General features: G+C 39.8%; 2 protein-coding genes across 11 annotated transcripts in view; one reads left to right on the top strand and one right to left on the bottom strand.

Annotated features, from left to right (window-relative positions):
* The window catches only part of ME1 (malic enzyme 1), a 118,257-nt gene that overhangs the window by 44,875 nt on the left and 45,809 nt on the right, over positions 1-27,573 (top strand). For all 3 annotated transcript variants that reach the window (XM_083730388.1, XM_083730387.1, XM_083730389.1), the window contains 3 exons: positions 1,307-1,382; positions 3,953-4,114; positions 15,844-15,947. In XM_083730388.1, the coding sequence (XP_083586514.1) occupies positions 1,307-1,382; positions 3,953-4,114; positions 15,844-15,947 (342 nt within the window). The remainder of the gene's footprint in view (positions 1-1,306; positions 1,383-3,952; positions 4,115-15,843; positions 15,948-27,573) is intronic.
* Positions 1-27,573, bottom strand: part of PRSS35 (serine protease 35) — a 152,954-nt gene that overhangs the window by 84,463 nt on the left and 40,918 nt on the right. Inside the window, exon 3 of one of the 8 annotated variants that reach the window (XR_014561934.1) lies at positions 17,130-18,553. The exons of the other annotated variants lie outside the window; for them this stretch is intronic. The gene's annotated coding sequence lies outside the window, so the exon portion shown is untranslated. Of the gene's footprint in view, positions 1-17,129; positions 18,554-27,573 lie in introns of those variants that run through there. 8 annotated transcript variants of the gene reach the window in all.

Genomic DNA, 27,573 nt, shown 5'->3' with positions numbered 1-27,573 from the left:
TGCTATTTCAGCTTTCCTGTATACAGATGTATACAGTTATTAGTTTGGTTCACAGAACACATTTCCAGATTGTTGTATTTGCCACACTTATTTGCAATCTGTGGACTTTTTAAAAAGAAATGTAAGAATTTTGAGTTTTAAATTATATCGCATAGCTATTCATGCCAGTTTGGGTGGGGGAAAGAAAAATAAATTGAATTGTCTTTTATTTTCCCTGTCGCTTCTGAGCCTCCCACCTACTGCTGAGTAGGGGTGTGGCTAGGCCTGTTTTTAAAAACTGTGTCCTGCTCACTGTTTTGCATTGCCTTCCTTGCTTCTTGCCACTCTCTAATCCTGTTTTTGTGGGATGAGAGGAAGTTTCAGAATCATATTGGCTCTCCCCTCCAGAAGAGTGGCATTGCTTTTTAGGGTTCCTCCATGTCACCAAGTGCCATGGGCTGGTTTGCTCTTGCGGCAAAGTTGTTCCTAAGTTCATCACATTATGGGAATAAATGATGTCCATTCACATATGTAAAAGTAAAGGGGTACACTTTTGGGGTACGGGCTGAACCTATTTCTCTTCTGGTGATCTCAGTGCCTGAAGTAAGAAGCAAATATTGCCTTAGCTGTGTCTCAGATTACAGTTTCTTTTATGTTGTCCATGGAACTCAATGAAATTCACAGGGAACCATGCCATCCTAAGTCTGTGTAACCCCATCCTGGGTTCCATTTTTTGGTCATGCTGTGGGAAGGAATGTTGGGAACTTGTGTTTCGTCTGTAGCCTATTATCATGATGTGTGGGTATGTGTATAGGAAGAACAGGTAGACATGAAATGCATTTCTGTGTGATCTGCACAGTCACATCCCTGCTACAGAATTCCTGACATTGCTAGGCTGGGCTATCCCATGCATACTGACCTTACTGCAGCAGTGTCCCTGCTTGCTATGTCTTGCTTTTCCACATAGGAGTGCCAACCACTCACTTATATGGGAGAAACAAAATAAATAAATTCCTTCCAGTAGCACCTTAGAGACCAACTAAGTATGTTATTGGCATGATCTTTCGTGTGCATGCACACTTCTTCAGATATGGGAGAAAAAACCTAGATGTACATGTGTCTAAATTCATCCTCTGACTCTAGTGATATTCTGTGGAAACACCCCCCACCCAGTGACAAATCAAGTCTGCCTAGCCATATTCTCAGTTCTTGGTTGTGTTTCCAGCATGTGTACATTGTGTGTGTGTGCATATGATACCAATGATTTAAAAAGGGAACGCTTCATGCCTGAAAAGGCTAGTTTTAAATTTAAATCATTTTCTTACAGAGGACTCTTCATCACTCCCCATGATCGAGGACATGTTGGAACACTGCTTAAAGCATGGCCTGAAGCTGTCATCAAGGTAGGTTCTTTAGCTACAAGTAATATGTGTCAGGTCTCTGGATGACTAAAATAATAATATAAGCCAGAGCTGAACTATATGATTAGCAGAATGATCTGGTGTAGATTGTGAGTAGGTAGAGGACTGTATATTTGAATACCACCAAACAAAGTATTAATCCAAATGTATGTTATGAATCATTGGAAGTAAATTGAAAATCTAATCTATTACAAGTTTGCCACAAGTCCCTTACTACTACACATGAAATATTCATAAAAAGTGGCCACCTCGAATAGTACATAGTTACTGATCTATGCAGAATACTAGTTTGCACAGTAGTCATTTTACTGTGGTTTTTTATGCCTTAAATCTTTAACATGGACTCCCTCACTTTTTTCTTTTCACTATTGGAATTGAGGTCACTGTAGTATTTACACATTTGATAACAATTTATTTGTTTATTTAAAATATTTATATACCACTCTTCACCTAAATGATACTAGTGTGGTTTACAGTATATACACCTAATGCAATAAAATCCATGTATTAAAATATTGAAAAACATAATAAAATTCAAACCACTGTAGCCAATAGGTAGAACCAAGCAAGGAACTAAGAGCCAGCAACACTTGGGTGAAAAGTTGAGTTAAACAGGCAAATTTGTTGCCTGCCTTATTTTAGAGGGAAGGGAATTCCACAGGCCTGGCATCACGATGGGAAACTCTGTCCCCCAGGATGCTGCATAATTTGCCTCAGCAGGCAGTGGTACAACCAACAGAGCCTCCTATGAATATCTCAGCACTTGGGAAGACATGTATGGGAGCAGGCATTCTTTCAGATATCCAGGCACCAAGTTGTTGTACAGGAGCATATGTGTTGTCTTCAATTTGGCTTGGTAGCAGTTTGGCAGCCAGTGCATTTCCTTCAAGACTGGTGTAATATGATCATGGTAGTTGCCCCACTTGGCAGCCTAGCTTACCTCAGTTTGAACCAGCTTCAAGAGAAGCTGTGCATAGAGCATATTACAGTAATCCAGTCTTTAGGTTACCAACATGTGGGGTCACTGTTGCTAGGCCACAGTGGTAGCTGCTTGGCACACCAGCCAAAGCTTATAAAATGTTCTGCTAGCCACTGAATTCATTTGTGCCTCCAGCTACATTAACTAGTGAATCTTTCCATGTTCTGGCTACTGGGAGGTGGTAGTGACAATAGCCAATGGGACTTACACCGCTTTCCAACTTATATGTTGTTTCCTTGTGGAGCCAGAACAGAATAGAACAGAAAACTTTATATGGAATGCAGCACCGAATACTTGATTTTTAAATAACTATGACTGCATTCCTCAAGAATTTAGCAGAAGAAAAATTCATTAAAAGAAACTGAAACTGTAGCACATAAAGAGCATAGAGATTATAATTTCCTGGGCCTAAATGGGTCTGGTCCCCTTCTTTTTCACCAGTAACGACGTCTAATGGCTTCTCTGATATTTAAGCAATTTACTTGTTCACATCATCTTATACAGTTTTTAAAAAGTTTATCCAGAAGACAAACCCAGACTACTTTTGTCAGCAAAACAATCCTTACATTGGAAAATATGAGTTGCTAGACCATTACAGTGTAATTATTCAGACTTGCTATAGCAGTATGTTAGTCATGCATTGGTGCAAGTGTTTAGGATCAGGGTGCCAAGCTTTCTTTCTATTTCAATCACAGAAGCTGATTCAGTATCAATGTTTGAGCAATTAATTAGAGTATCTGATTTTGGGGTGGGGACGACTGTTCAATTAAAAATGCTGCACCAATTACCTGGGCAGCAGTTTTTAAAAATAGAAATAGAAACAAATGGCAGATACTGATTTAAATGAGGCATTCTGGCCCGAATACCTTTTCCAACATTACTTTGCTGCAGCACATATTTGCATTACCTAAGAATACTGAAAAATTTTAACCAACGGTTCCACTTCCATTCACAGAATTCTCTTTTGTCTACTGGAGGATTCTTCAAGTGGAAGGGGAAGTTGTGCCTGCAGCCTCTTGTGCCCCCCCCCCCAATATCTGCACTAGGGGAGTAGAGAACCATCTAGAATAACGTGGAGGTGGCCCAGGCTTAGAGGTCTGCAAGAGGAAGGGAAAATGGTGAAAATCGCCTTCTCCTTTCCATTTGTGGTAACCTCTGTTAGATCAAAGACCCTTCCATGAATGGCAGGGCAAATTCATTTTTTTATGGCATTTCTATCCCACCTTTTTTCTTTAACATTCAACTCAGAACATGGGATTCTCTGACAGTTTCTCTTCAAGACATTGACCAGACCTAGATCTGCGTAACTCAGTGTCCCCCCCCCCCACTTTGCATCTATTTGTTTCTCATATGCAAATATAATGGACACATTAATCAACTACGCCTCTTGCAGTTACAGTAAACTAAAGATTTGTTTGCTCAGATAACAGCCCTAGAAAAAAGGTAACACACCAAAGCAGTATGGAATGCTTTGCCACTGTTCTTAATTTGAATCAATCTATTTATGAACGGACATGAAAAGAGCTTAGGACACATTTCCAATTTTACACTGCTTATACTGCTTTCCCTTTAGGCTATTGTGGTGACTGATGGAGAACGTATTCTTGGCCTTGGAGACCTTGGTTGTTATGGAATGGGCATCCCAGTGGGTAAACTAGCACTTTACACAGCATGCGGAGGAATGAAGCCCCAGGAGTGTCTGCCTGTTATGCTTGATGTGGGAACTGACAATGAGGTAACTGTTGTTTCATGCTGTCATGAACATTTGATATATTTCAAGGAAGAAACGGACAAAACTGTGTAATAGTATTTGCCTGTTCAGCTGAAAGGGTATGGTTAACATTCTTTCCCAGAAAAAAAAAATCTCACTCATTGCATGACAGTAGTTCTGATGTATATTTTAAACATTGTGTTACAGTCCAGGCAATCAGTCTGTCTTTGTAGACTAGCCATTCTTCAACTTGGGTCTCCAGATGTTGTTGAACTACAAATCCCATCATGCCTTACCTCAGCTTGGGTTGGTGGGGTTGTACTCCAATAATATTTGGAAAACCAATGTTGAAGAACACTGTCCTAATGCAAATTTAGAGGCTTTTGCTGCAGCAGTGTCCTGAGCAAGCTCCATGGGATATGGAGTGCAACACAAGGGAAGATACAATGTTTTGTCAAAGTCAAGTGTGCCAAGGACAAGTTGGGACTGGTGATGGCACACCTGCAAAATTCTCCTTCATAGTGTGCCTGCTATAGTTTAGTGCATTAGTATTTGGGATGGGCTTAGCTCCTGGCACAAGAGGAAGGCTCAAGGAATGTCTTGTGCAAATAATAGGACAGCAGCACTGCATTCTATGCTCTAGTTCCATCCATGTAGTTCCTGTACTGAAAATAAATTTTCTAACTGTTGCTGGTATTAGTGGTGACCTTATAATTTTATGAGCGGCACATTAGGAAACACTAGTTTGGATCCTAAGAACTGCAAATGTAGTTCTCACAGAATGGGATTTCCTTGCTGTTTCTTTTGGCTACTCCAAAAAATTGCACCTGAAGATTGTGGAATGCTTCCAGAATGGCATGCAATGTGGTGTATCAGGGCCTTCAACAAAATAGGGAGGTTGGTGGAAATGAGAGACATCATCTAGCGCAAGCAGAAGAACTATTCACACTAAGATTTTACCGGATACAGACCACTGTATATGTGCAGTAATATTATATTACTCTTGCTTGAAAATAATAACATTTGTGAAGGTTATTTAACCTTAAAATCTGTCCTCATGATTGTATCCATTAAAAGAAAAATCCCCATGATTAGGAATGCCTGGGCACATGGCAATTTCTGTAAAGTGGGGTAATGATGTACATTATTGCAGAGCAAAACTTATGGAAATAATTTGTATAAGGCTGTTTTAATAAACTCAGTTGTAGAAGGGGAATAGTGGAAATAGGATGTGATGAAATATTTTGGATGGTTTAAACTATGTAGTGATGAAAAGGAATGCAAAAAACATCAAATGCTTTTGAAAACAGATCTGACCATTTACTGTCATTGTTCCAGAAAATAAGGAAAAATATAAAATTGCATGCAGTGGATTTCCCAGCCATTAAGACAGAGAGAATCTTGGAATTCAATTTGAAACAGGGAACAGATCAGTACAGTATGTTAACCTGCTGTCACTGAAGCAGATAGTCTTAGAAGAGACTGAATTTATTAAAGCTAGTTGGGAATTTCCTGATGGAAACTATTTTGATTTCTTAAAAATACTGTGTTTCATTGAAACTGGAATGTTGTAATCTTATTATGCTGTGAAATGGAACTTCCAGTGGCAGGCAGAGCTGTCTAATTCCTAGTCAAAGGCTGCAAGCTTCAAGACTGTTTCTACACAGTTTCTTTCACAGGGTTCCGATTATATTTTATTAGATCTTCCCAAGCCACAGACAAGTCCATACAGATAATTGTTATTTTAGTAGGAACAAAATGTTTCTGCACTGGAGCTTCTAGCTAGAGCTGGACATACATGAATCACCTTCTCTAGGTGGTAGATTACATAAGAGGAGCAATTTATCTGCCTCCAGCCTCCATGTACATAATTATTACTTCCAGCCCAGGATGCACAGGATGTGTGAAGAGACCTCCGGCTCTAGGGTGGTATATAAATTCAATAAATAATAAATAATAAAAATAATTATGTGTGGAAGTATTGAAAGGCAGCCCAGACCTGTTTCATGAATGTTGGATTTGGACCAAAAGCACCAAATCAAAAGTATTTCTGTGTGGAAGCAGCCAGTAAGATTTGAGGCCAGGTAGCAACTGTGCACCTGTTCTCCTTTCAACCTTGGATAACGTGAAGAAAAACCTAACCACAAGGGACTTAAAGATTCAGGTGTAATGCAGTATTCTTTTTCTACTCCCAAGTCATAAAGGTTATGCAAAACACTGCCTTGCTTCAAATACTGCATTGCAAACAACTTTTTGTCTTCTCTTCTTGCCTTGAAAATTAGTATAGGGATCAAATGGAGAATTTCTTTTTGACATCTCTGTGCTCAAGGGGAAAGGTTTTGGTACTATGTATTACCTCTTTCTTGGAGGCTGAGCTTGTATTAGAATTTAAAACATAAGAGTTGCAATGGGACTCAGCATACCAAATTTCATTCCAGTATCTCAGTTGGAAGAGTTATTGCATTACAGCCAAATAACTGTAGAATCAAATGGAATGCCAAGTGGGCATGTTCAGCCAACAATTTTGATTGAACTTGGAAGTTTTGATCAGAAGGCAGTTGAGAGACAGTAGTCTTGTAAACAATCATCTCAAGTAAGAGGGTGCATGTGTATTTTTCAAACTTAGGACTTTATAACTCAGACACCTGTAGTAGTAGTAGTAGTAGTAGTAGTAGTAATAATAATAATAATAATAATAATAATAATAATATCATTATTTATACCCCACCCATCTGGCTGGGTTTCCCCAGCCACTCTGGGAGGCTTACAGCATATAAAAAACATAGTAAAATATCAGATATTAAAAACTTCCCGATATAGGATGTCTTCCAAAAGCTGCCTTCAGATGTCTTCCAGAAGTTATGTAGTTCTTTATCTCCTTATCTCCCCACACCCTGCCCCCCTAAAACAGTACTTCTGTTTTATAAGGATTCAACCTCAATCCATTAACCTCCATCCACCCTCCAACTGCCTCCAGACACTCACATAGGACATTCACTGCCTTCACTGGTTCCAATTTAAGAAAGAAGTAGAGCTGGGTATCATACGCATACTGGTGAACACCAAGCTTAAACCCCCTGATGTTCTCTCCCAGCAGCTTCATATAGATGTTGAAAAGCATGGGGGAGAGGATGGAACCCTGAGGTATCCCACATGTGAAAGCCCAGGGGACTGAACACTCATCTCCCAACATCACTTTTTGGACACGACCTAGGAGGAAGGAGCAGAACCACTGTATAACAGTGCCCTCAACTCCCAACCCTTCTGGCCGGTCCAGAATGATACCATGGTCAACGGTATCAAAAGCCACTGGGAGATCCAGCAGAACTAGGAAACAGCTTTCACCTTTGTCCCTAGCCCACTGGAGATCATCGACCAAGGCAGTTTCAGTCCCATAATGAGGCTTGAATCCTGATGGGAAGGGATCCAAATGGAATCCTGATGGGAAGGGATCCTCCAAGCATGCTTGGTATTGTTCAGCAATTGCCCACACAACCACCATGCCCAAGAATGGAAGGTTTGAGACTGGGCAATAGTTGGCAGGTCTAAAGATGTTTTTTTTAAGAAGCTGCTTCTTTCAGCAGGTCTGGAAAGACTCCCGCACAGAGGGAAGCATTCATCATCCCGTGGAGCCCATTGCTCAGCCCTTCTCAGCTCGCTTTTATGAGCCAGGGTGGGTAAGGGTCAAGGAGACAGGTGGTCAGTTTCACTCCTCAAAGCAGCCATGCCCTCAGAGGTAACAGATTAGAATTGATCCCATGCAACTTGACTAGTCAGGACTCTAGCACTCTCCCACCCAAGCCCTACTCCCACAGTCTACCTCTTTCCGAATCTGAGCAACTTTAACTGCAAAGAAGTTTGCAAAATCATTGCAGGAAATCTTAGGGTCCTCATCAGGCAAAGGTGGTTCCATTAGATTGTGAGCCACCTGAGAGAGTCTCCTGCTGCTGTTTTCTGCAGATGCAATAGATGTGGCAAAGAAGATGTTCTTCTTGGTAGGCTCAACGTTGAGCTCTAACCCATGTTTGCTCGGATTCAGAATGAGTTTTCCGCCACTGGTGCTCTAGCCATCTAAGCGATTGTTTCATCTCCCTCAGCTCTGGGGCAAACCACAGGGCCGTCAGGACTCCATGCAATTGGAGAGGGCACTTCGGAGCCAGACAGTAAATAGCCCTGGCTAACTCTGTATTCCAGTGGGCCACCAGGGAATCAGCTGAGAGGCAATCAACATGGGATAAAACATCCCCAACCACTCTCTGGAAAGCATTTGGATCCATTAAGTGTTGGAGATGGACCATTTGAATCTGTCCCACCTCCCTGTGAAGAAGAAGTTGCTCCAGGAAGTGATCTGATCATGGCACTTCTTGTATTTCACTTTTACTTAATGTCAGATCACCCATGTCTATAAAGCTGAACACCAGGGCTAAGGCGTGTCTGAGGCTATGGGTCGGGCCAAACTTATTCAGGGACAGCCCCTTGGAGGCCATTCTTTCCAAGAAGTCCCAAGCAGCCCCTTGTAAGGTGGTGTCGGCATGGATGTTAAAATTCCCTAGGACAACCAAACCAGGAGAACAATCACCATGACCTGAAGCAGCTCAGGCCGGGAATCCGTGGTGCAGCGGGGAGGTCAGTACACCAATAGGAATTCTATACTGCCCCTGTTGCCCAACTTCCAGAACATGCACTCCGAAAACTGAGTCTCCCCAATAGGATGCCTGGTGCAAACTAAAGACTTCCTAAAGATCACTGTAAAGACTGTGTTCATGGAAGACAATCTTACTCAGCTACGAGTGATCACCAAAGAAGAAGAAGAAGCTCCTTCACCCACTGCGCTAGGATTGAAGTGTTAAGATGCCACCCTCCAAGACCCCTCACTAGCTGAGTCAAGTAAACAACGACCCCAAGTTTGGATTGTGGTTTGCTACTCCTGTGCACTAGGAGACAGGAGCAAAGGGGGTGCAATAAGCACATTTATGGTAAACCATTAACAGTAGTTCATGGTGATGTCCAAATGCATTTTACTGTTGTTTCCTCATGGGACTGACAGATAAAATTGATGTTAAAGATAGCTGTTATTTTCTTTAGAAAATAATGTATAATTTATATAAATTAAACTTCACAAAATTTGGAACTTCTTAATGTAATGCAGTCTTCATACCATGTATGTCCAAATACATTTTTTACATTGAATTAGGTCAGAGTGTTCATAAACCCAAGAGTGAATCGTTCCAAAGAAGAAGAAAAATAAAAGGATATAAAATTACAATGAGTGTTATCCAATTGTGAATGTACTGAGTAAAATAGCACATGGAAACGCCAGTGCACATATTACCTGGAATGTGTTTTATTACACATGTGTGCAGCAGGGAAATGTAGACTTTAAATGCTTCCCTGATGTATTCATTCTCTCTCTCTCTCTCTCTCTCTCACACACACACACACACACAGACACACACTCACACTCACACTCACACACAAACACACCCCTCTGAGATTGCTGGCTTTGTGTTTTATTTAAACAAGACAATATTTATAAAGAATCTACATGTTCTTGAAATGTGGCAAATAAAACATGTGTGAATATTATCAAGTCAATGCACGGCCTGCACTGTTATCCCTTCCCCTCATTGTAGGACTTGTACCGTGATACTCATATCTGTATGCATGACTGAGATGGTGCAGTTTTGAAATAAAGTGCAGGTATAGCTGTGGATTGGTATGGATATGCCACTTCCCACGCTCTTGTTTGTGGGTGTAGCAAGTATTCTGTTAGGCCTGTTTAACACAATGCTTTTAGCTTAAGCGAACTACTAGATGTGGCTGCTGGAAGCATTTTATATTGAGGAGCCTTCAAAATGATAAACAGCAGAAGGCTGCTGTAGTATGAGGTGTCACTGGACCATTTCCATGCACAGACGCTGCAGTATTCTAGGGATGGGAAGCAGGAACCTATCATGGGGACCTCTAAAATGAAGAACCAGATACATACTACAATCTGCCATGTGTTTTAATCTGGTTTTAGCTTTTTAGTCATTTTAATTGCTTTTGAACATTTCAAATACTTGTTTTAACTATTTTTTTCTGATAATTTTGTTGTCTTATTTTTTTTTATAAACCACTTTGAGGTTTTATTATAATCAGGCAGTATATAAATGCTGTTGAAATAAACAAGAACAAAAATAATAAATAACACACTTCAAATCCCTTTAAGCAGTTTTCACCCAAGAGACCATTCCTTCCCTTTGAAAATCTTCCTCTTTGTATGAAATACAGGTGGAATAAAATGGAAAGCATATAGTTTTTGTAGAAAAAATATACTAGAGCAAAAACTATGATCCAGGAGGTTTCTATATTTTTAAACTAATACAACTTGTCATTTATATAGCAATAGCAGACGCAGTATATCAACAATGCGTATAACAGGTGTGCAAAGTATTCTCCTGTTGCAGAGGGGGTTTAGTGGACTAAGGTTTCAAAAATAGTGGCTTGACAGAAGCCACATACTGAGTTGATAACTAAAATGACATTTCAACCAGGGTTTCCCAGATTATGCTGAAAATTTAGCCACTGTTTCACACCACCTCTCAAACTACTGTAGCAACATATTATCACTACATTTGAGGCTTCATATGGAGCAGACTGAAGTGATAGACTACTAAGGTGGTATAATAGATTATGCCATTTCAGACTTCAGGTGGCAGATAACACTGTTAATGTTTGTTGATAGAAACCTACTACAAATAAAAAACCAGCACAGCTGCAAATAGAATGGCTATTCATGCATCACCCCAAAAGACAAAAATGCATCACTAGAAAATCAGCACAAAGGGGGACACAAAGGTGCATAAAATTCACATCTGCTAATTTCTGTATAGATATAAATTCAGAAATAATTACTGTAATTTAAATAGTAATATAATACATCTCATAATAATGGAAAAGGCTTCAGCCAGCTATCCTGTGCGCCTGCTCAGTCTGCTGTTTAGGTGTCAGCTGTGGATGAACAACTGTAAGGCCCCATTTAATTCATCTGTGTGTGCAGACCAGGCTACTGTTTAGGAATAGTTATTTATACTTGCCACATGCCAGCATAATGACAAAATTGGTAGGCGGTTTCTAACTTTCAGCTGCATTATCTACATTATGCTAATACTATTTGTTGCTAACATAGAATACCTTTGGCTGACTTACTTTGTTAGCTGCTAACTTGGCAACTGATTATTTTCAGTAAACTGCCAGAGATTTTACAAATTCTTCTTGATGTTTATTAATCTCTTATTTTTGATGCTCTTTTTTGAAGAGCTCTCAAACATTCACAACTGTAATGCAGTAAATGGCAATTTCTGTATTTCTTTTAGCTCAGGGGTATCGGGAACTTAGAAGCTTAGTGATAAATCTAGATTAAACAACATGCATATGTATCAGTTTCATGTTAACTCCACTATAACAGCCAGCCTTTTATGAGCAAAAATGTAGCACTGAAAACAGTCTTTGAGCAAGTTTGGTTTGCCTTTTTTTTAAGCATCAAAGTATGTCCTATGAATTCATAGCTTTCAACATCTCAACTACTGTAAGTCTAATGTAACTTACAGCGCATTGCTGCTAAAGCATATAAAAAGCGATCAAACAGAAAAGGGCAAATAACTGAAACTGCAGATCTCTGAATGGAAAAGTCAAATTCAGTAGCAACAGATCCTGCTGTTTTAAAGCAACATTGACCAAAATATAGTTTACTTTCAAGGAAGACAACTTGTGTAAATCTACATCATAAAATTAATATATTATCAGAATTTCTTCCATGGCCACCTGGTCATGGCCAGGTCTGCTTCATTTTTATACCTTGCATGTTGATTGCATTATCTGGGCTTGACAAGGCATGTTACCCACACCTACTCGCTGAGCTAGCAGGCTCCACCTGGGCTGTAAATGGAATGTAATTAGAGTAAAGGAAATGTGTGTGTGTATGTGTGTGTGTGTGTGTGTGTTCTATCACACAGGAACACACCCATGTGTCATGTCCAGTACTTGCCTTAGACTAGTGAATTCCTAGAAAGAATCAAGACACCTTGAATCAGACAGTGGTCGTTGGGCCCAATCTGTACTGAATGCCTCAGCATGAGCTGGTGACCTTTTTGTCTTGGGCTCTGATCTTCATGATGTATATAATGTAATTTTTTTTTACAAATCTGCCCTAAATGAGAGTTCATGTAGTAGTGAAAAATACCCATACTGCTGTATACCTAGCAGAAATCTGAGTGAGGCATGTGAGCATGAGAGCATCTTGACATTTGCCCAGACTGTGTATATGTGGTGGACATAGGGAACATATGGTTGTGGTGGGCTATGCCCAGTCTGCATGGCATAGCTCACAGCATGCATAGAAACCTGGATAGCACTTCATTGTGTCATCATTGCAGCAAGATTGTGAATGAAATGTGTTTGCCCAGGAGCATCTAGTGTACAGCAAAATTATTTAGATTTTGGTTAGTTGGGTTGCTATACTAATGTGCCAGAACCCTCAGATTTTGAGAAGCAACTCAAGATGTAATACAATGTTAGGTGTGCAGATAGATGGCTGTAAAGATTTGGAAGTTGGGCCTATTTTGAGCCACAGGCTTGCAGTGGGCATTGGAAAGTTAGCTTCACATCAGCACAACTCTGAAACATATTGGCAGCTTTCATGAGAAGATTCAAAGGGGACTTGTGTTCTCAGGTTTTCCACAGAAACAGCAAGAGTACTCATGTTGCTTCAATTACTTTGGCAGTACTTTACAGGCAATGTACAGTAAATGTTGGAAGTCTTCACTACTAAATTCAAGTCCAACTACTTATCAAAGTACTTATACCTGGCAGGAGCCTCAGCTGGACTGTAAGCTGGCCATCCTAAAATCACTCACAGTTCTATTGGTTACAAAAACTATTTAGGATTTGGACCACTGAAATCAATGGGTCTGCTATTCATGAAATGTTTATAAGTTTAGCTTTTAGAGTCTGACACCAGAAAGTTGTCAACACTTTAGTGTGAATAAATGAGCACATTTCCTAAATGCTTTCCTGGAGCTTTATGAAACTTGGCTTCAGTGCATTTTGTTCTTTCTCTAGAAAAATAGACCACTAGAAAAGCAACATGGGAAGAAAAGGGACTAAAGTTTGTAGTTCAGTAGTAGGAATAGTTGGAACCTGGGGATGTCTGACCTAATTAGCATTGAAACCATGAGTGTCTTAGTTGTTGTTGCTGCTGCTGCTGCTGCTAAGACAGTGCCAAGAACCAGGAACATATAGAACATTGCTAGGTTAGGTAAATCTGCCCCCGTGAGGTCATGTCAGCTGCTACCAGGTGAGATGCAGCAGTAAACCTCTGGAGTGGGGTGGGATACTTGCTTAGAGAAGATACTGCATTGAAATCCCAACTCATACAGTGGGAATTGTGAATCTAAGTAGTATGAGATTGTGAGGAAACATGAGTATTTGATATTGTTGGCATAGGATTGTATATCAGAGTTCTGTGACCTTGTAAATACATGATACTGGTTCATAAGAAGAAGTATATTTTGACAATATTTGGCTCTGGTTGCTACTATCAAGATTCATGGTTCAAACCATCGGTGTGTTTTAGTTTAAAGTGTGCCATATATTTTCAGTTATTCAACTTTAAACGAGAGCAATAGAAAGAGGGCCTTTGTTACAGCTATCCTAAAGTCTTGATTTGAAATAGTAGCTGCTAGTTGGCAGCAGCTTTAGCTCTGACAAGCAGATTTATTAAAGACAATGCATTGGAATACTCAAAAAGGAAAAAAACCAAAAACCTCACTCCATAGTTTATCCTGTACTAACTACTAGAGCAACAGATACTGCCATGAATACTGAGACTATGAGTAGGGACAGAATACATATTTGTGTCTTCTTAAACTGACTTGTCGTAATTAAGGGAGAGGTTATTTTTCCTTGTTAAATGGTATAGCCAGATTATTTTCTAGATCACTTTTTGAAAAAGGGACGAGCAAGACTTGTTGCGGACAGCTTATTGCTGAAGCAACAGCTCCATGATATACCTACAGATTTAGCCTGTTAGTTCCACGCTCCTCATGGGACAGCCTCCTTATCAGTGCTTTTCTACTAGAAAAACAGGGTTCTGGTACTCACCATGAAATTATTCAAGTAAGTGCCACACTTTTAACCAGTGCTTATCTTTTAGAAAAACAAGGTGCTGATACTGTGTACCCTTGAGTACCCCTAGAATAAAGCCCAGCTCCTTGCGCTGCATGAACAGGAATTCCTCAAGTCTTACTGCATTCTAGCCCTTGCAGTGGCTTCAGAAATGAAGGGCAGATCATTGCATGTTAGCCTGGTACCCAACATGGCAGTTTTGCTAAGTTGTGGAGAAGGTAGGTTGAAGGTTTGCACCTGCAGCTTGCTCTCTGCTGCCATGGGAATATTTATTGGTAGCCTGAGGGCAGCACTGATACACAACTTGGCCAGTTGCAGTCTGGATGATGAAAATAACCCCTTGCTATTTTTCTGAAAGGCAGAGTGTATCACTGCAATGGGAAGAGATTGTCGCCAACTTGTTCATGAAGTTGGAAGTGATGTTTGAAATAGCTATAATGAATCCATACTTTCTGATGGTTAGGATTCAATAACAGTAAAAATGCCAGAACAGAAAATGCATTGGCTTCTTGGAATGTTCTTTGCCTGAACATTAGCTCAGTTTTGACTTTAGCTCAGTTTTGACGTGAGCAGATAAATGCTTGTGTTGTGTGTTTTTTTAATGCTATGGGTACTGCACATATTGGGATCTGTAAATTATAAGGTATGATTTGACATCTGCAACTCAAAGCCAGCCGTTATGCTGAAGAAAGAACATAATATGTACTCTGTAATTGGCATCTTCATTTTTTCCTTCCTCTATCACTATTTGAAAGGCGTTTCTGATCTACAAAATTTGACTGTATAATTTTGTGAATTTAACTTTTATTTCATCATCCAAGAATGGCAGAAAATGATCCCACACATTATGCTTTCAGTAATTTTGCCTTTATAGGTTAATATATGTATGTATCTATATTCTAATCTTGTTCATTCTCATGCTACAGGCATATCTACTCTACAAACCTGTATCAGTTTTTTACTTTCAAAACTTCTCACAAAGAATCTTGGGAATTGTAGTTTGATGAGGTGCAGAGAATTCTTATTAGAGATCAATCTCTCCCCATAATTCTCTGGAAGGATGTGACTATAAACCAGTTAGGCAAAGCAATCCTACTTGGACAGGGGAGGAAGAGTTAAAGGCGGACAATCTGCCCAATCCAAACCTCTGTTTAGTTTGTGCTGGCAGGGCAGAAGGAGGGTGTGGAGAGGCAATTTTCCTTTATTCAAAATCCCCCCTCCATTGGTTGCAGTGTCCAAGGGCTCACCCCAGGGCTGGCATACGTTTCTTCCAGTGCTCTGAAACATCTTCTTTCTACTGTTGTAACATTGATATCTAAGGAGGGGCAGCCACGGAGGCTTCTGTTGCTGCAAGAAGGAAGCCTTTGTGGATGGTCCTCTTGCTCTTCCCACAGAATTCCTTCTCTATCCATGAAAAAGGAGAGCCACAAAATTATATGACCGCTGGGACAACTTCCCTAGGACCATAGAATTGTGCCCTTAATTTCCAGTTTAGAGATACAGTCTTCATTTTTGGATTAGAAACACTCAAATGATAACTTGTCTGATATACTTACCTTATTGGTTTTTATTTTATTTTTTAACAGGAGTTGCTAAAAGATCCTTTGTATATTGGGTTGAAACATAAACGAATCAGAGGCCAAGCTTATGATGATCTTCTTGATGAATTTATGCAAGCTGTGACTTCCCGGTAACTGATTTTATTTGTGTATTTTACATTGTTGAATGCTTCTGAACTTCATGGTACTCAAGGAGGACTAATTAAGAAGAGATGGCACGTTTTCCTTTTTTGCAGTTCTTGAAAACTTTATAAAATGCAGTTCAAGTTCATATATTTATAATGATGAGCTGCCATAAGTTTACTCATGCAGAATGGCAAAAAGTTGGTGGAGGAAGACATAGCTATTCTTACTATACTGTATAAAACACTTAATTTACATTGAAGAAAACCAGAATGAGATGAGGCATTCATTTCTGATGAATTCCATTGCCACAGTGCTGTAGAACATAGGGATCTGTCATTATGTGAAATGGCCAGACCCTGTGCGCTACACAACCAAATAAGGATCATTTCACATGTTGCCAAGTTCCTGGAAGGCACTATTCTGTAGGGATTTGTGGGAAAACCATACGTAAATCACACGGAGAGATGGTTGTGCATGTTGAGCTTTCCACTGCGTAGAATCAGGGTGGACCTGCTTTAGGGAATTCATGACTGATGAGAGCTTTGCTCACATGTACACACATGAATAAATGAATGAATGAATGAATGAATAAACAAACAAACAAACAAACAAACAAACAAACAAATGGTCAATCATTACATGTTGCAGGTTCCCTACAAGCTACACAGAAGGCTTGTATAGAGCTTTTAAAAAAACCAAACATATGGTGCATATTTAAGTCTATAGGTGAAGGATTGCTGTTCCAATGCTATAAAACAATCCTGAACAGCACACAGTTTCAGCAGCTGGAATCAATACTAGAGTTGTGCCATACCCTGGCCCAGACATTTCAGGTATTACTTTGCTCCCCACCCTCCACCCCAAGAGAGGCAGTTGTTGTTCTAGCTCCTTTTCCGGGGACGGAGGGAGTCAGAAATTTATGTGAGTGATGAGGTTTAGTACTTAATAACATTACAATGTGTGTTCTTCCTTGCTAACTTAAAACAAAAAACAAAACAAAACAAAGTCATTGCCTGGTATTGCAGCTACCCTTGGTTCCTAGAATATGATTTTATTTATTGATGTACTACCGTATTTTTCCTTCTACAAAATACTCCGATTTAAGAAAATGGGGGGAGATGGCCCCAGGAAAGCGGCTTAGAGACAATAAATAACAATAACATAATAGAACATCACAAATACAGCACAAATCATATATGATTTAAATCAGGGAATGCCTGTGGAAGGACATTACATCATGAACTCCTCATGAGCATTCCTTTTAACTTAATTGTAATAATAATTGTGCTTCTCTCAGGAATTCCACAAGCAGACTTCCTGGCTGCCTACGCTTTGACATCCTCCCATGGATATTCCAGAAAGTGCAGGCAACCAAGGAGGCTTCCGAGTGCCACACAAGGACTCTTTTTTAAAAAGTTAACAAGGAAAAATATACTGTTGATTTGTGTTCATAGACTGATAAAGATGAAAAGAGACACAAAAGCCATTTTGCAGAACTGTTGCCTTCCTCTCACTTTGAGACAGGATTAGTAATTTCCATCCTCAGCATATGATAGTATGCCTTAAGCATTGAGTGATCTAGACGAATGCTGCCCATAGCACAAAGGGCATGTTTAGTTAAAAACCAGATGGCTCAATCAAGCATGCTCCATGGAACATAAAAAGTAAAATAAAATTGCTCATGAGTAGAAATCTTATGATCTTTGGCCTGGAATTCTTAGCACATAGTTCATGCTTAACTGAGAGGGTTCAAAAATTTTTAGACAGAAGACCTAAGCTTTACTATGGTTCCACACTGTGGCATTTACTCTGCAGTGGGAAGTAACATCATAAATTGATCACAGTTTCAGTTTCCAATTTTTAAGTATACAATATCTCATTTATTATATGTATTCTTTAATAAAAGCACAAAAATATACAATATCTCATTTATTATATCTATTCTTTCATAAAAGGACAAAAATGCAGAGTTATTTTAAGCAGGACTGCATAAAATGTAACTATCATATTTTTAACAAAGTTTCTCTGTTTTACTTCCCTTGAATCAAGGCCAAAGTATACATTATATGCAGCCATGTGTATCTTTTCTCCAGCATTTTCTTCTTTTAAACAGAAAGCCTCCTGGATGAAAAACAGGGGTTTTCTTTGAAGGGGGGGGTGGGCAAGTGACCAGAAGAAAAAGGGTTAAGAAGCCTCTCCCATTATGTCCCTCCATGGAGAAACTCACAGTCTTAGAGGCTGGTTTCTGGATTCCACCCCCCCCCCCCATTATTGTTATTATTAAAGAAAATGTTGTATAAAAATACATGTGGCTGTGTATAACATGTACTTTGTCCTTCAGCCGAAATAAGACACCCACCCACACCTACTCTTGTACCCTTTTCTTAAATGCGTACTATTCATTGAGACTATATTATAGCTTTAATGTTATTACTCTTTGACACCAATCAGATCTGAGATTTTTACATCTGTTTAGGTGTTCAAAATTTAGTTGTGCTGACATTCTATGCATATAACATGTGCAAAATCATTTTTCCTTAACTTTTATGGGCTCTGATGATCAAAGTGCTGGTTTCCATTCTTTGCAGCAGATCATGTGACATAGGCTTGGCTGCAGATTTAAGTCAAAATAATTAAATTAGTTGATCTAAATGATGCGACTTCTTATGCAAACCATGAATAAGGGACACTCTGTGCTGGTTGAGCTGTACAACCACAGGCTATAGTAGATCCAACTTCACTGTAGTACCACTTTACCTATCCTACATAACCCCACAAGCCTCATTTCTACAGCAAAAGGTGCCAGTATCCCTTCTTCATGAACCTTTCAGTGATACCTGGCTCCTAGGCTTGATAGCTTAGTACTACTTAGCTAAGCAACTCATTTTGGATGTTGCACACTTGATTTCTTGCAGGCCTTTTTTAGTCAACACTATCATTCTTTACCTATTCCTAGTTCTAATGCCATGTTTTGACTTTGGTTAAACCCAAAAGGCACAGGTAAAAATCAAATTTCAAGTGTCAGTGCAAATCCCATGTAAAAGTAATCTTAGGGTATGATCTGTTCACAGGCTCTGGATGTGAGCTTGCAGTGTCTTAAGGTAAAGGTAAAGGTACCCCTGCCCGTACGGGCCAGTCTTGACAGACTCTGGGGTTGTGCGCCCATCTCACTCAAGAGGCCAGGGGCCAGCGCTGTCCGAAGACACTTCCGGGTCACGTGGCCAGCGTGACATCGCTGCTCTGGCGAGCCAGAGCTGCACACGGAAACGCCGTTTACCTTCCCGCCAGTAAGCGGTCCCTATTTATCTACTTGCACCCAGGGGTGCTTTCGAACTGCTAGGTTGGCAGGCGCTGGGACCGAGCAACGGGAGCGCACCCCGCAGCGGGGATTCGAACCACCGACCTTTCGATCGGCAAGCCCTAGGCGCTGAGGCTTTAACCCACAGCGGATCCTTAATGTCACAAGATTTAGAATTATCAAAAGTGCAGATCTCTAGGAGAGTTGGGTCATATTCTTTTCTTGTTAGAAGGTTGCAATAAATAAGTAAGGAAGGAAGGTTCCACTGCAGGGGAGTGTTTGAATATTTGATTCTCATTAGATCAACAGGTTATTCACCCTTACTTTGCAGCATTCTTCCTCAAAGATAACTCAATTTCTGAAACTTTGCATCTTTCTCCACTGTGCTCTCAAACTGCTGTTTGAATCTCAACTTTGGATTCTTTTCTTCTTTTTGGTTAAGGACAAGACTATTCTATAGGCACATAGTTTAAATAGAAAAGGCACAGATTTTGGAATGGTGGCTTTGTTTAACATTTCATTAGAATTATTACAGGACTTGCCATTAATTTATTCATTTGGCACAGTCTTTTACTTCAGCAAGGGAATGTATTGGCAAAAAGTCAGCTAAACGTGACTCTTACTGGAAATTGTGAAGGAGTGGTTGGGCCGCACAGCACTTTCAAAAGCAATATTTAAATACTATTAAATTCTAGAGTTCTCTGTTTAATCAGATCTTGGGGCCATTCTGTATTCATGATTACCACAAGCCCCATGGACTGATTTTTATCCGAGGAAATTATCCTGCAAGTTACTCCTTTGATTATAATCACCATGTTGGAAGAGCCAATTCTCTTGCCTACTTGCAAACCTAGCCATCATGAATATGGTGAGACTTCATGAATGGGATGGAATTATTAAACAGTAGACATTCAAGGTTCTAAAGCAGTTCTAAATAAGTTTGGTTTCATATGTACTAGGAGTTGTAAATATACCTCTGTCCATTTCATCTTATCCTGATGAAGTTGACTTTTGATTCAGGCTGTAACTACACAGATTACACAGTCAATCCCACAGGACTGTGTTTTTCCTTTTTCAGCAAAGTATTTGCTGTGTGAAATTGGTGTGATAAAATCACCTCATGACAACAATTTTGCCAGATTAGGTTGGAGGACATTCTGTTGTGAGGATGATGCCTTCTGTGGGACTTGATAGCCTTTCTCATGGTAGTCCAGAAGAAGAAATTATCATGCCCTTCAGATCCACCCTGCCTATGGCTGTGTTTGATTGTCTCCCCCCCCCCTTCTCTCATTAAAATCCCTTTATCTAAACCCTTTCTAATGATCTGTTAGTGTCCCGTTCCCCCCACTCGTGTCTCCTTCCATCCTCTGCTGTATGTCTCTCTGTGTTGGGATATCTGGGTTTTTCTGTCTGTCTCCCTTCCCTCACCACTGTGATTTTTCATGCATGGCTGTTGTCCCTGTGGCTTCCTTCTTCAGCTTTATACTGGCCAATCTCAGATGGTGCTAGGCATTACCTAGTATTGTCAGTGGTGGCATGAATACCGCCCCCCCCTCCAGGGGGAAGAAGATGTCATCCTCTTCCATTATTACACTATATCAGTTTCGGCTGATGATTCAACACAAGTAGTGCTTCCTGTGACAAAAATGTATGACATTTGTTTTTCATTGCAGCAGCTGTAATATGTCACATTATTATTACTGACTCTCAGGACTAGGTTTTTCATTTGTGCTCCTTGCTTCTCTCAAAATTATTTGCTGTGTTAGTCTTTATGCATCCTTTAGCAACCAAGCAAGACATTTATCATAAATGAATGACAAGGAACATACTGTACATAGCAATTTAGAAAATGTCTAGCACAGCAAAATATATATACACAGAACATCCCCAAGCTGTGCATTATGGGAAGAACAAGCCAAGCAGTTGTGCAATATTTTGTCTTTGACAAGTTTAGCTGCCTAGTGTGCTTTCCAGCTAGAGTTTTTTTTTTTTTTAAGTGCAAGCAGATAAGTAGCCATTGACGTGTCTAAACAACGGGTGCATTTACACTTAGAGAGTACTAATTGCAGATGACACAGTAATGGGGGTTCATGTGCATTGAATAGTTGTATGGAACAGGGGTGGGCAGTCTTCAAGTTTATGTTTCAATTTTTTAAAACTAGAACCCCAAGGTTAATGTTATGGAACCAGGTGCCAAAAGAGTGGCTCAGAGGTGTATATTATACCCTCCAAGTGTCCTGTTTTAAGTGAGACATCGCAGATTGACAGAAGCCTCCCAGGCTTCTGATCCGAATCTGGGATGTGTGCCAGAGCACGGGACCAAAAGACAGGCATTTATTGGTTCTGTGCTATGGCAAGAATCCATGGGCTCACACCAGAGTGTGGGAACAAAAACAGGAAAAAACTTGGGTTGACCTTGCCACTCTTCCTCCTTTGTGGTGCCAAAGGAGGAGTCTGTGTCATCCCCTAGGCTGTGCCAGTTGGTGCAGCGTCTCCTGAGGCAACAGAGACTGCAGAGGACGAGGAGGCTAGTGGACAAAGGTAGGAGGGGGGAGGGAGGGGGCAAGTGGATGAGCAATGAGGTCAGCGGGATGGAGGTATGATATGTGTAATAGATTATTTGCATCATTGAATTGTACAGTTGGAAGGGACATTGAGGATCATCTAGTCAAATCCCCTGCAATGCAAGAATATGCAGCTGTCCCAGGATCAAGCTTGCAACCTTGGCACCATACATGGTTAGGATGACCTGTGTACATATTCAGCCCAGAAACTGAGTGTTCAGTTTCACATACAAATTATAGTTTGTCCCCTGTTTTCTTTATTCCGGTGGCTTAATTTAGGGAGAAACAAAGCTCTTTTTCTTGTTGCTGTGGTTAAGCAAGTGAGAAGCCCTTTGGTGATATATTGCAAATCACTCAGAGATCTGCTTGTGGGTTTTGACTGATGTTCTGCCTGCCCTGGGTGAAGAAGAGGGAATTGGGGGCAGGAGGATGAAGAAAATTATTACAGGTTCTTGGGAAGATGGAATAAAAGATTGGTTTAAATTAAGTTACCAGGCAGCCTTCGCAGTGATGCAGAGTTATTCTTCGAATAGGTCAGATAATTACTTGGCTGAGGAAAGGATAGCTTGATTTCTGAACTGCAAGAGTTAATTAATTATTTGACTGATTTATTCCCTAGCTGTGCTTGGCATCTGTAATATTCATGACACTTTTTAGAAAATCCACACATCGTTCCCAGCTTCTGCATTTATAATCACTGTGATTTATGCACAACTGTAAAGTAGATTAGATTGGAAACACTGGAAAATGAACTGTAGTCATCATCATGCCTGCTACACTATATATACTTGGGTAACTGACACTTCATTTGACATCCACTCTGAAGCCAGCTCTAAGTTAAGTCTATAAAAAGCCCACATACTGTCTTTAGCAATTGTGTTTCATAAATAAAGCTTCCTGGTTCCTTAATATGAAGTTGTTTAAATTGAAAGAGCACTAAATTTTTAAGGCGCTAGTCCTGAACATGCTTACTAGGGAGTAAATTCCATTGAACTCAGTAGTTCCATTGAACTTACTTGGAGTAAACATACATAGGAATCCACCAAATACTAGAATTGCGTATGACTGGTGCCCACATAGCACAGTACTGTTAAGAAATTAAGTATGGACCTAGTTTTTGATATGTTAACCGTCAGAACTTGAAATCAGAATTTGAGGTGGGTTTGCAAACTCTGGTTAATATGGAACCTAGTTAGCACTGACCATGGTGGAGGTTTAATGCTACACAATGCTGCAGGTAGACTAGTAAATTAAGAGAGAATTCAAAGTACACAGCAAACACAGGAGCACTCAATCCCATATACTGCTCCCAGGAGCTTGCCATTTTAAGACGGGCGGTATAATTCTTGCTTCATTTTTTTTTAATGTTGTCTTTTCTCAGCATTTTCACTAGTGGCTGCTTAATGCTTTGTCTATGTGGAATTATTGTGATTGAACATGAGAACTGAAAGGTGAAGTGGTTCAGTTATATTTTTATTAAAAGCAAATTTGGGTTAAAGAAAGGTTTGTTCAGACTGGGGGCAGGGGATGCAAATTTGGGCTCCGTGACACTGATGCAGAGGTCCTATGTTTCTTCCTTCATAATACCAATAGTTCCATTCAGCAGTTAGAACAATATTGGTGCCTATTATTTGACTGATCTTACCAGAGGGAAATTATGGCTTTGTCTCCTACACAGTATAGTGTATCATCCCCTACACGAAAGCAAAGTATTGCATTAAGTTTTTTAAAGGAACTTACTGTGGGTTAAACCACAGAGCCTAGGACTTGCCAATCAGAAGGTTGGCAGTTCGAATCCCCGCAACGGGGTGAGCTCCCGTTGCTCGGTCCCTGCTCCTGCCAACCTAGCAGTTCGAAAGCACCTCAAAGTACTGCTCTGGCGGGAAGGTAAACGGCGTTTCCGTGCGCTGCTCTGGTTCGCCAGAAGCGGCTTAGTCATGCTGGCCACATGACCCGGAAGCTGTACGCCAGCTCCCTCGGCCAATAAAACGAGATGAAAGCCGCAACCCCAGAGTTGACCACGACTGGACCTAAGGTCCTACCTTTACCTTTTTAAGTTGGTATATTTTGGTAATAACAACAGAAATCTCACTTAACTGCCTGTACTTGTTTTATCACTGATGGATAACTTCAAAGTTAGTAAAGGTAACTGATCAGCAAGTTAGTAGCCTTTCCCTATTGCCAGTTTTATCATACTTTGAGTAGCAACTGGCAAAACGAGTAAATATATATAGGGTTTGATCTATAGAGATTTTAATAAGAAAGCAAGTTAAGAAATTAAGAGTAGAGGACAGAGGACATATGGAAATACTTCACAAAGCAAATCCATCTGGAAAAAACAAAATATTCTTTTTATAAACGAATTGAAGAGTCCTATACAATTTAAACTGCTTCTTTACATTATAATTGCTGTGTCTGTGATCATAACATTCCTTTTTTTTTTGTCTAAGTCAGTTATAATAACTTGCATAAGAAAACTGCCAAAGCTCATTCTTTATTACTTATATTCTGAAAAATAAAGTTGTAATTCCATTATTTTAAAGGCTTAAAAAAAATTATACAATTCAATTTGTATGAAAGCTACAATTTGAAAAAAGAAAGAGATACCGACAAATTCAGTTGTTTTTTTGGGCTGCTTTCACTCTCAACAACTTCTCTTTAAGTCCTGATGTGGAAAATTTACAAGGATCCCTGCCCACTGCCCATCTTCCACCAACAATAAATTACACCTTGTGACCCAACACTTGCAACTCCCCTCCCACAGCATCCCAGTTCATACTTTGAGAAGAACCTAGGCCAGGGGTCACCAGCCTTTTTAGATCCATGGGCACATTTGCGAACTGCAGAAAGGGTCATGGGCACCAAATAAACAATGCAATCTAGCACATATGCAACCTATTCTATTGGCTACAAAACAATGCGTCTTTCAAGCCAAATTTCAGCAGGAGAAGGAAAGCTTGCAAGTGTTAGGGAAGGCCTCTGCAGGTGCAGGTGTGCCTGCAGGCATTGTGTTGGCAACCCCTGACCTCAGCACTAACACCAAATTTCACCATATGTACATGGTTGTAAGAGTCCTGAAATAAAAGCATGCATTAAACTCATGCCCTGCCAATTATTACTTTTGTCTTCTCTTGTACTTCCAGCTGTATAGAAAATCCACCTTTTTCTTAGTTGTATAGTGAAAATCAATGTTTATGGCGCTGGTCTTGTCCTTTGACATTTGCTGCTTTCAGTAGCCTTTTCATGGCAGTATTTTGTGTTCCCTTTTATTGTTATTTTTTTTTATTATATTCCATCTTTTAATACTAGCTAGTTTCTCCAGTGCAGCATACAATCGTTTTAAAATACAAATATGGTCTACTTAGTTAAACTCGTAAACATGCTAGAGAAAGGAGATAGCATGGGAATATATTTATTGAGCAATTAAGGGTTAATGGAATGACAGAATACATGAGAAAGTGTGTTCCTATTCTATGAAATTAGTGATGGCATATTTTGTGGCGGTCTTTTGAAGTTAAAGCACAAGAAATTTGTTCTCCTACTGGTGGTGGTGCTATAGTCATTTTTAGGTTGCATTCCTTATATTACTAGTACACTAAATGTTTGTTGTTGCTTTAGTCCAGGGGTCAGCAAACTTTTTCAGCAGGGGTCTGGTCCACTGTCCATCAGACCTTGTGTGGGGCTGGAAAACTGAATGAATTCCTATGCCCCACAAATAACTCAGAGATGCATTTTAAATAAAAGGACACATTCTACTCATGTAAAAGCACACTGATTCCCAGACCGTCCATGGGCCAGATTTAGAAGGCGATTGGGCCGGATCCGGCCCCCGAGCCTTAGTTTGCCTACCCATGCTTTAGTGTATTCTATTTAATTCATTATCATGTTCACTGTTTCTTTTCTCCTTGTATTAATATTTTCTGTAAGACTGTTTATATGGATGACAAAAAGAAAATGATACATGAATCAAGAAAAATGTGCTGCTTTCTCCTATATTAAGTAATTTTATAGGGTCAGACAGGCCTTGATAGCACTGCAGAATAATTATCAGGGTGAGATCAGGAAGGAGACACAGGACTTGCTGACATTGCTATTTTTGCTGTATAAAAAGACTCAAGGCTACTTTTTCACTACAGTGTTCGAAAGTTCCCAACTTATTTTACCGAGCAATACTACAGTCATCATACTGGTAAAAGGGTTAGCATCTTCTGGGCTGAAGCCAAACTGACTACTCAGCATTGGACTTTTTTTTAAAAAAGAGCTTGCCAAGAGACCACAGAAGCTGTAAATTATGGATGGAAAATATTTTTAAAGGACAGTATTTGCAGACTAAATTTACCAAGTGCAGCTGGTTTGCTATATTTTCCAAATCAGATTTAAAAATATGATCCAGCTGCTTGCATTTTGCAATTAGCTAACATCCCGACATTATGTCAAAAATCCTAAACTGACTTCCTGGCTTACTAGACGCAGGGGACAGTAGGCATTAGCCTGGAGTCAGTGGTAAGTTGAACTTTACAATATTTTGGGAGGAATTCAACACCTCACAAAGTTGAAGCCCCTTAGTAGTGTACAAGTTGCACTAGTGGAATGGCTTATGCAACAAAAGGGCAGGACCCCTGCATGGTTCTTGTGGTTGCGCAACACATTGCTGTAATTTGGATGCTTCCTGTTGCACAGTAAATTTCTGCCAGTGCAAGTGTTGTGCTGAATTTCATATTGTGCAGCTATTGTTCTCAACCTCAAACTGGTAGTCAGGGAACATTGAATCCGGACCTTTGTACCAGAACACAAATGCATAGGTTCCTTCACATGCTCATTTTTGTTTAGTATACAGATCTCATGAGAAACTAGTTGAGATATCTTGTATTGGAATGCCCATTTCATATTTTAATTAATGTTCTGTTCTAGCAGGGTAACTATGTCATTCCATTAAGCTACTAAGGACTTTTTTACCTTGCCAATCTATTTTCACCAAGTGATGCAAGTTGGTCAAATCTTTCACATGGAACTTGAAGCTCAGAAAGCAAAAGGCAATTCATCTTAACATAATACAGAGTCAGAATTGTGGGTCTTCCAAGATCCAAGATTCCATTTAGACCAATCACTGCACTGACACAGGGACCTGTTGTGCCTATGTAGAGTAGTACTTCAACTACTAGAATAATACTACCTAGACTTGGTCTGCTTCTAGGGAACCATCTGATCGGAAAGCAGGAAGGACCAAATAAGTTGTGCAGTGGCTCAAGCATGCCTGCCATTGTTCCTTCCCTTCTCAGTTCCCTACCAGTTCTGCATAGGATTGATCTTTATTTGGGCTTTCCAAGATCATTCCAGTGGAAAGTGTGCTGCTTAAATACTTGAACACTTGTAATCAAATAATCCAAATGCCAGAAAAAATATGGGCTTTGGTAATATTCTAACTTTGACATTCTACAGAAGTGATAGGCTACAAATTCAGGGCTTTGCCAAAAGAGACAAATAACAAACAAATAACATTTTACTTCATGAAGTTAAATATTTTCCTTTAATTTGGCTCCAGTATTATAATAAATCAGCATAATCTGAAAGCCCAATTCAAGATCAAAGCCTTATTGCACACTGAATACCGTTTACTGAATACTATTGTGCACTGAATAGTTTTCTTTTTTCATGGTAACCAGTTTATCTTAAGACTGATTAGCTGTATTTTCTTAATGACAACAACACAGAACAGCAAGCATATTTAATCATATATATAAAGTTTCTAATGAACCTTGTAGGTATGAG

Source organism: Podarcis gaigeae (assembly GCF_964106915.1).
Source record: "Podarcis gaigeae genome assembly, chromosome: 3".
Lineage (NCBI taxonomy): Eukaryota > Metazoa > Chordata > Lepidosauria > Squamata > Lacertidae > Podarcis > Podarcis gaigeae.
This window is presented reverse-complemented; position numbering and strand designations above follow the sequence as displayed.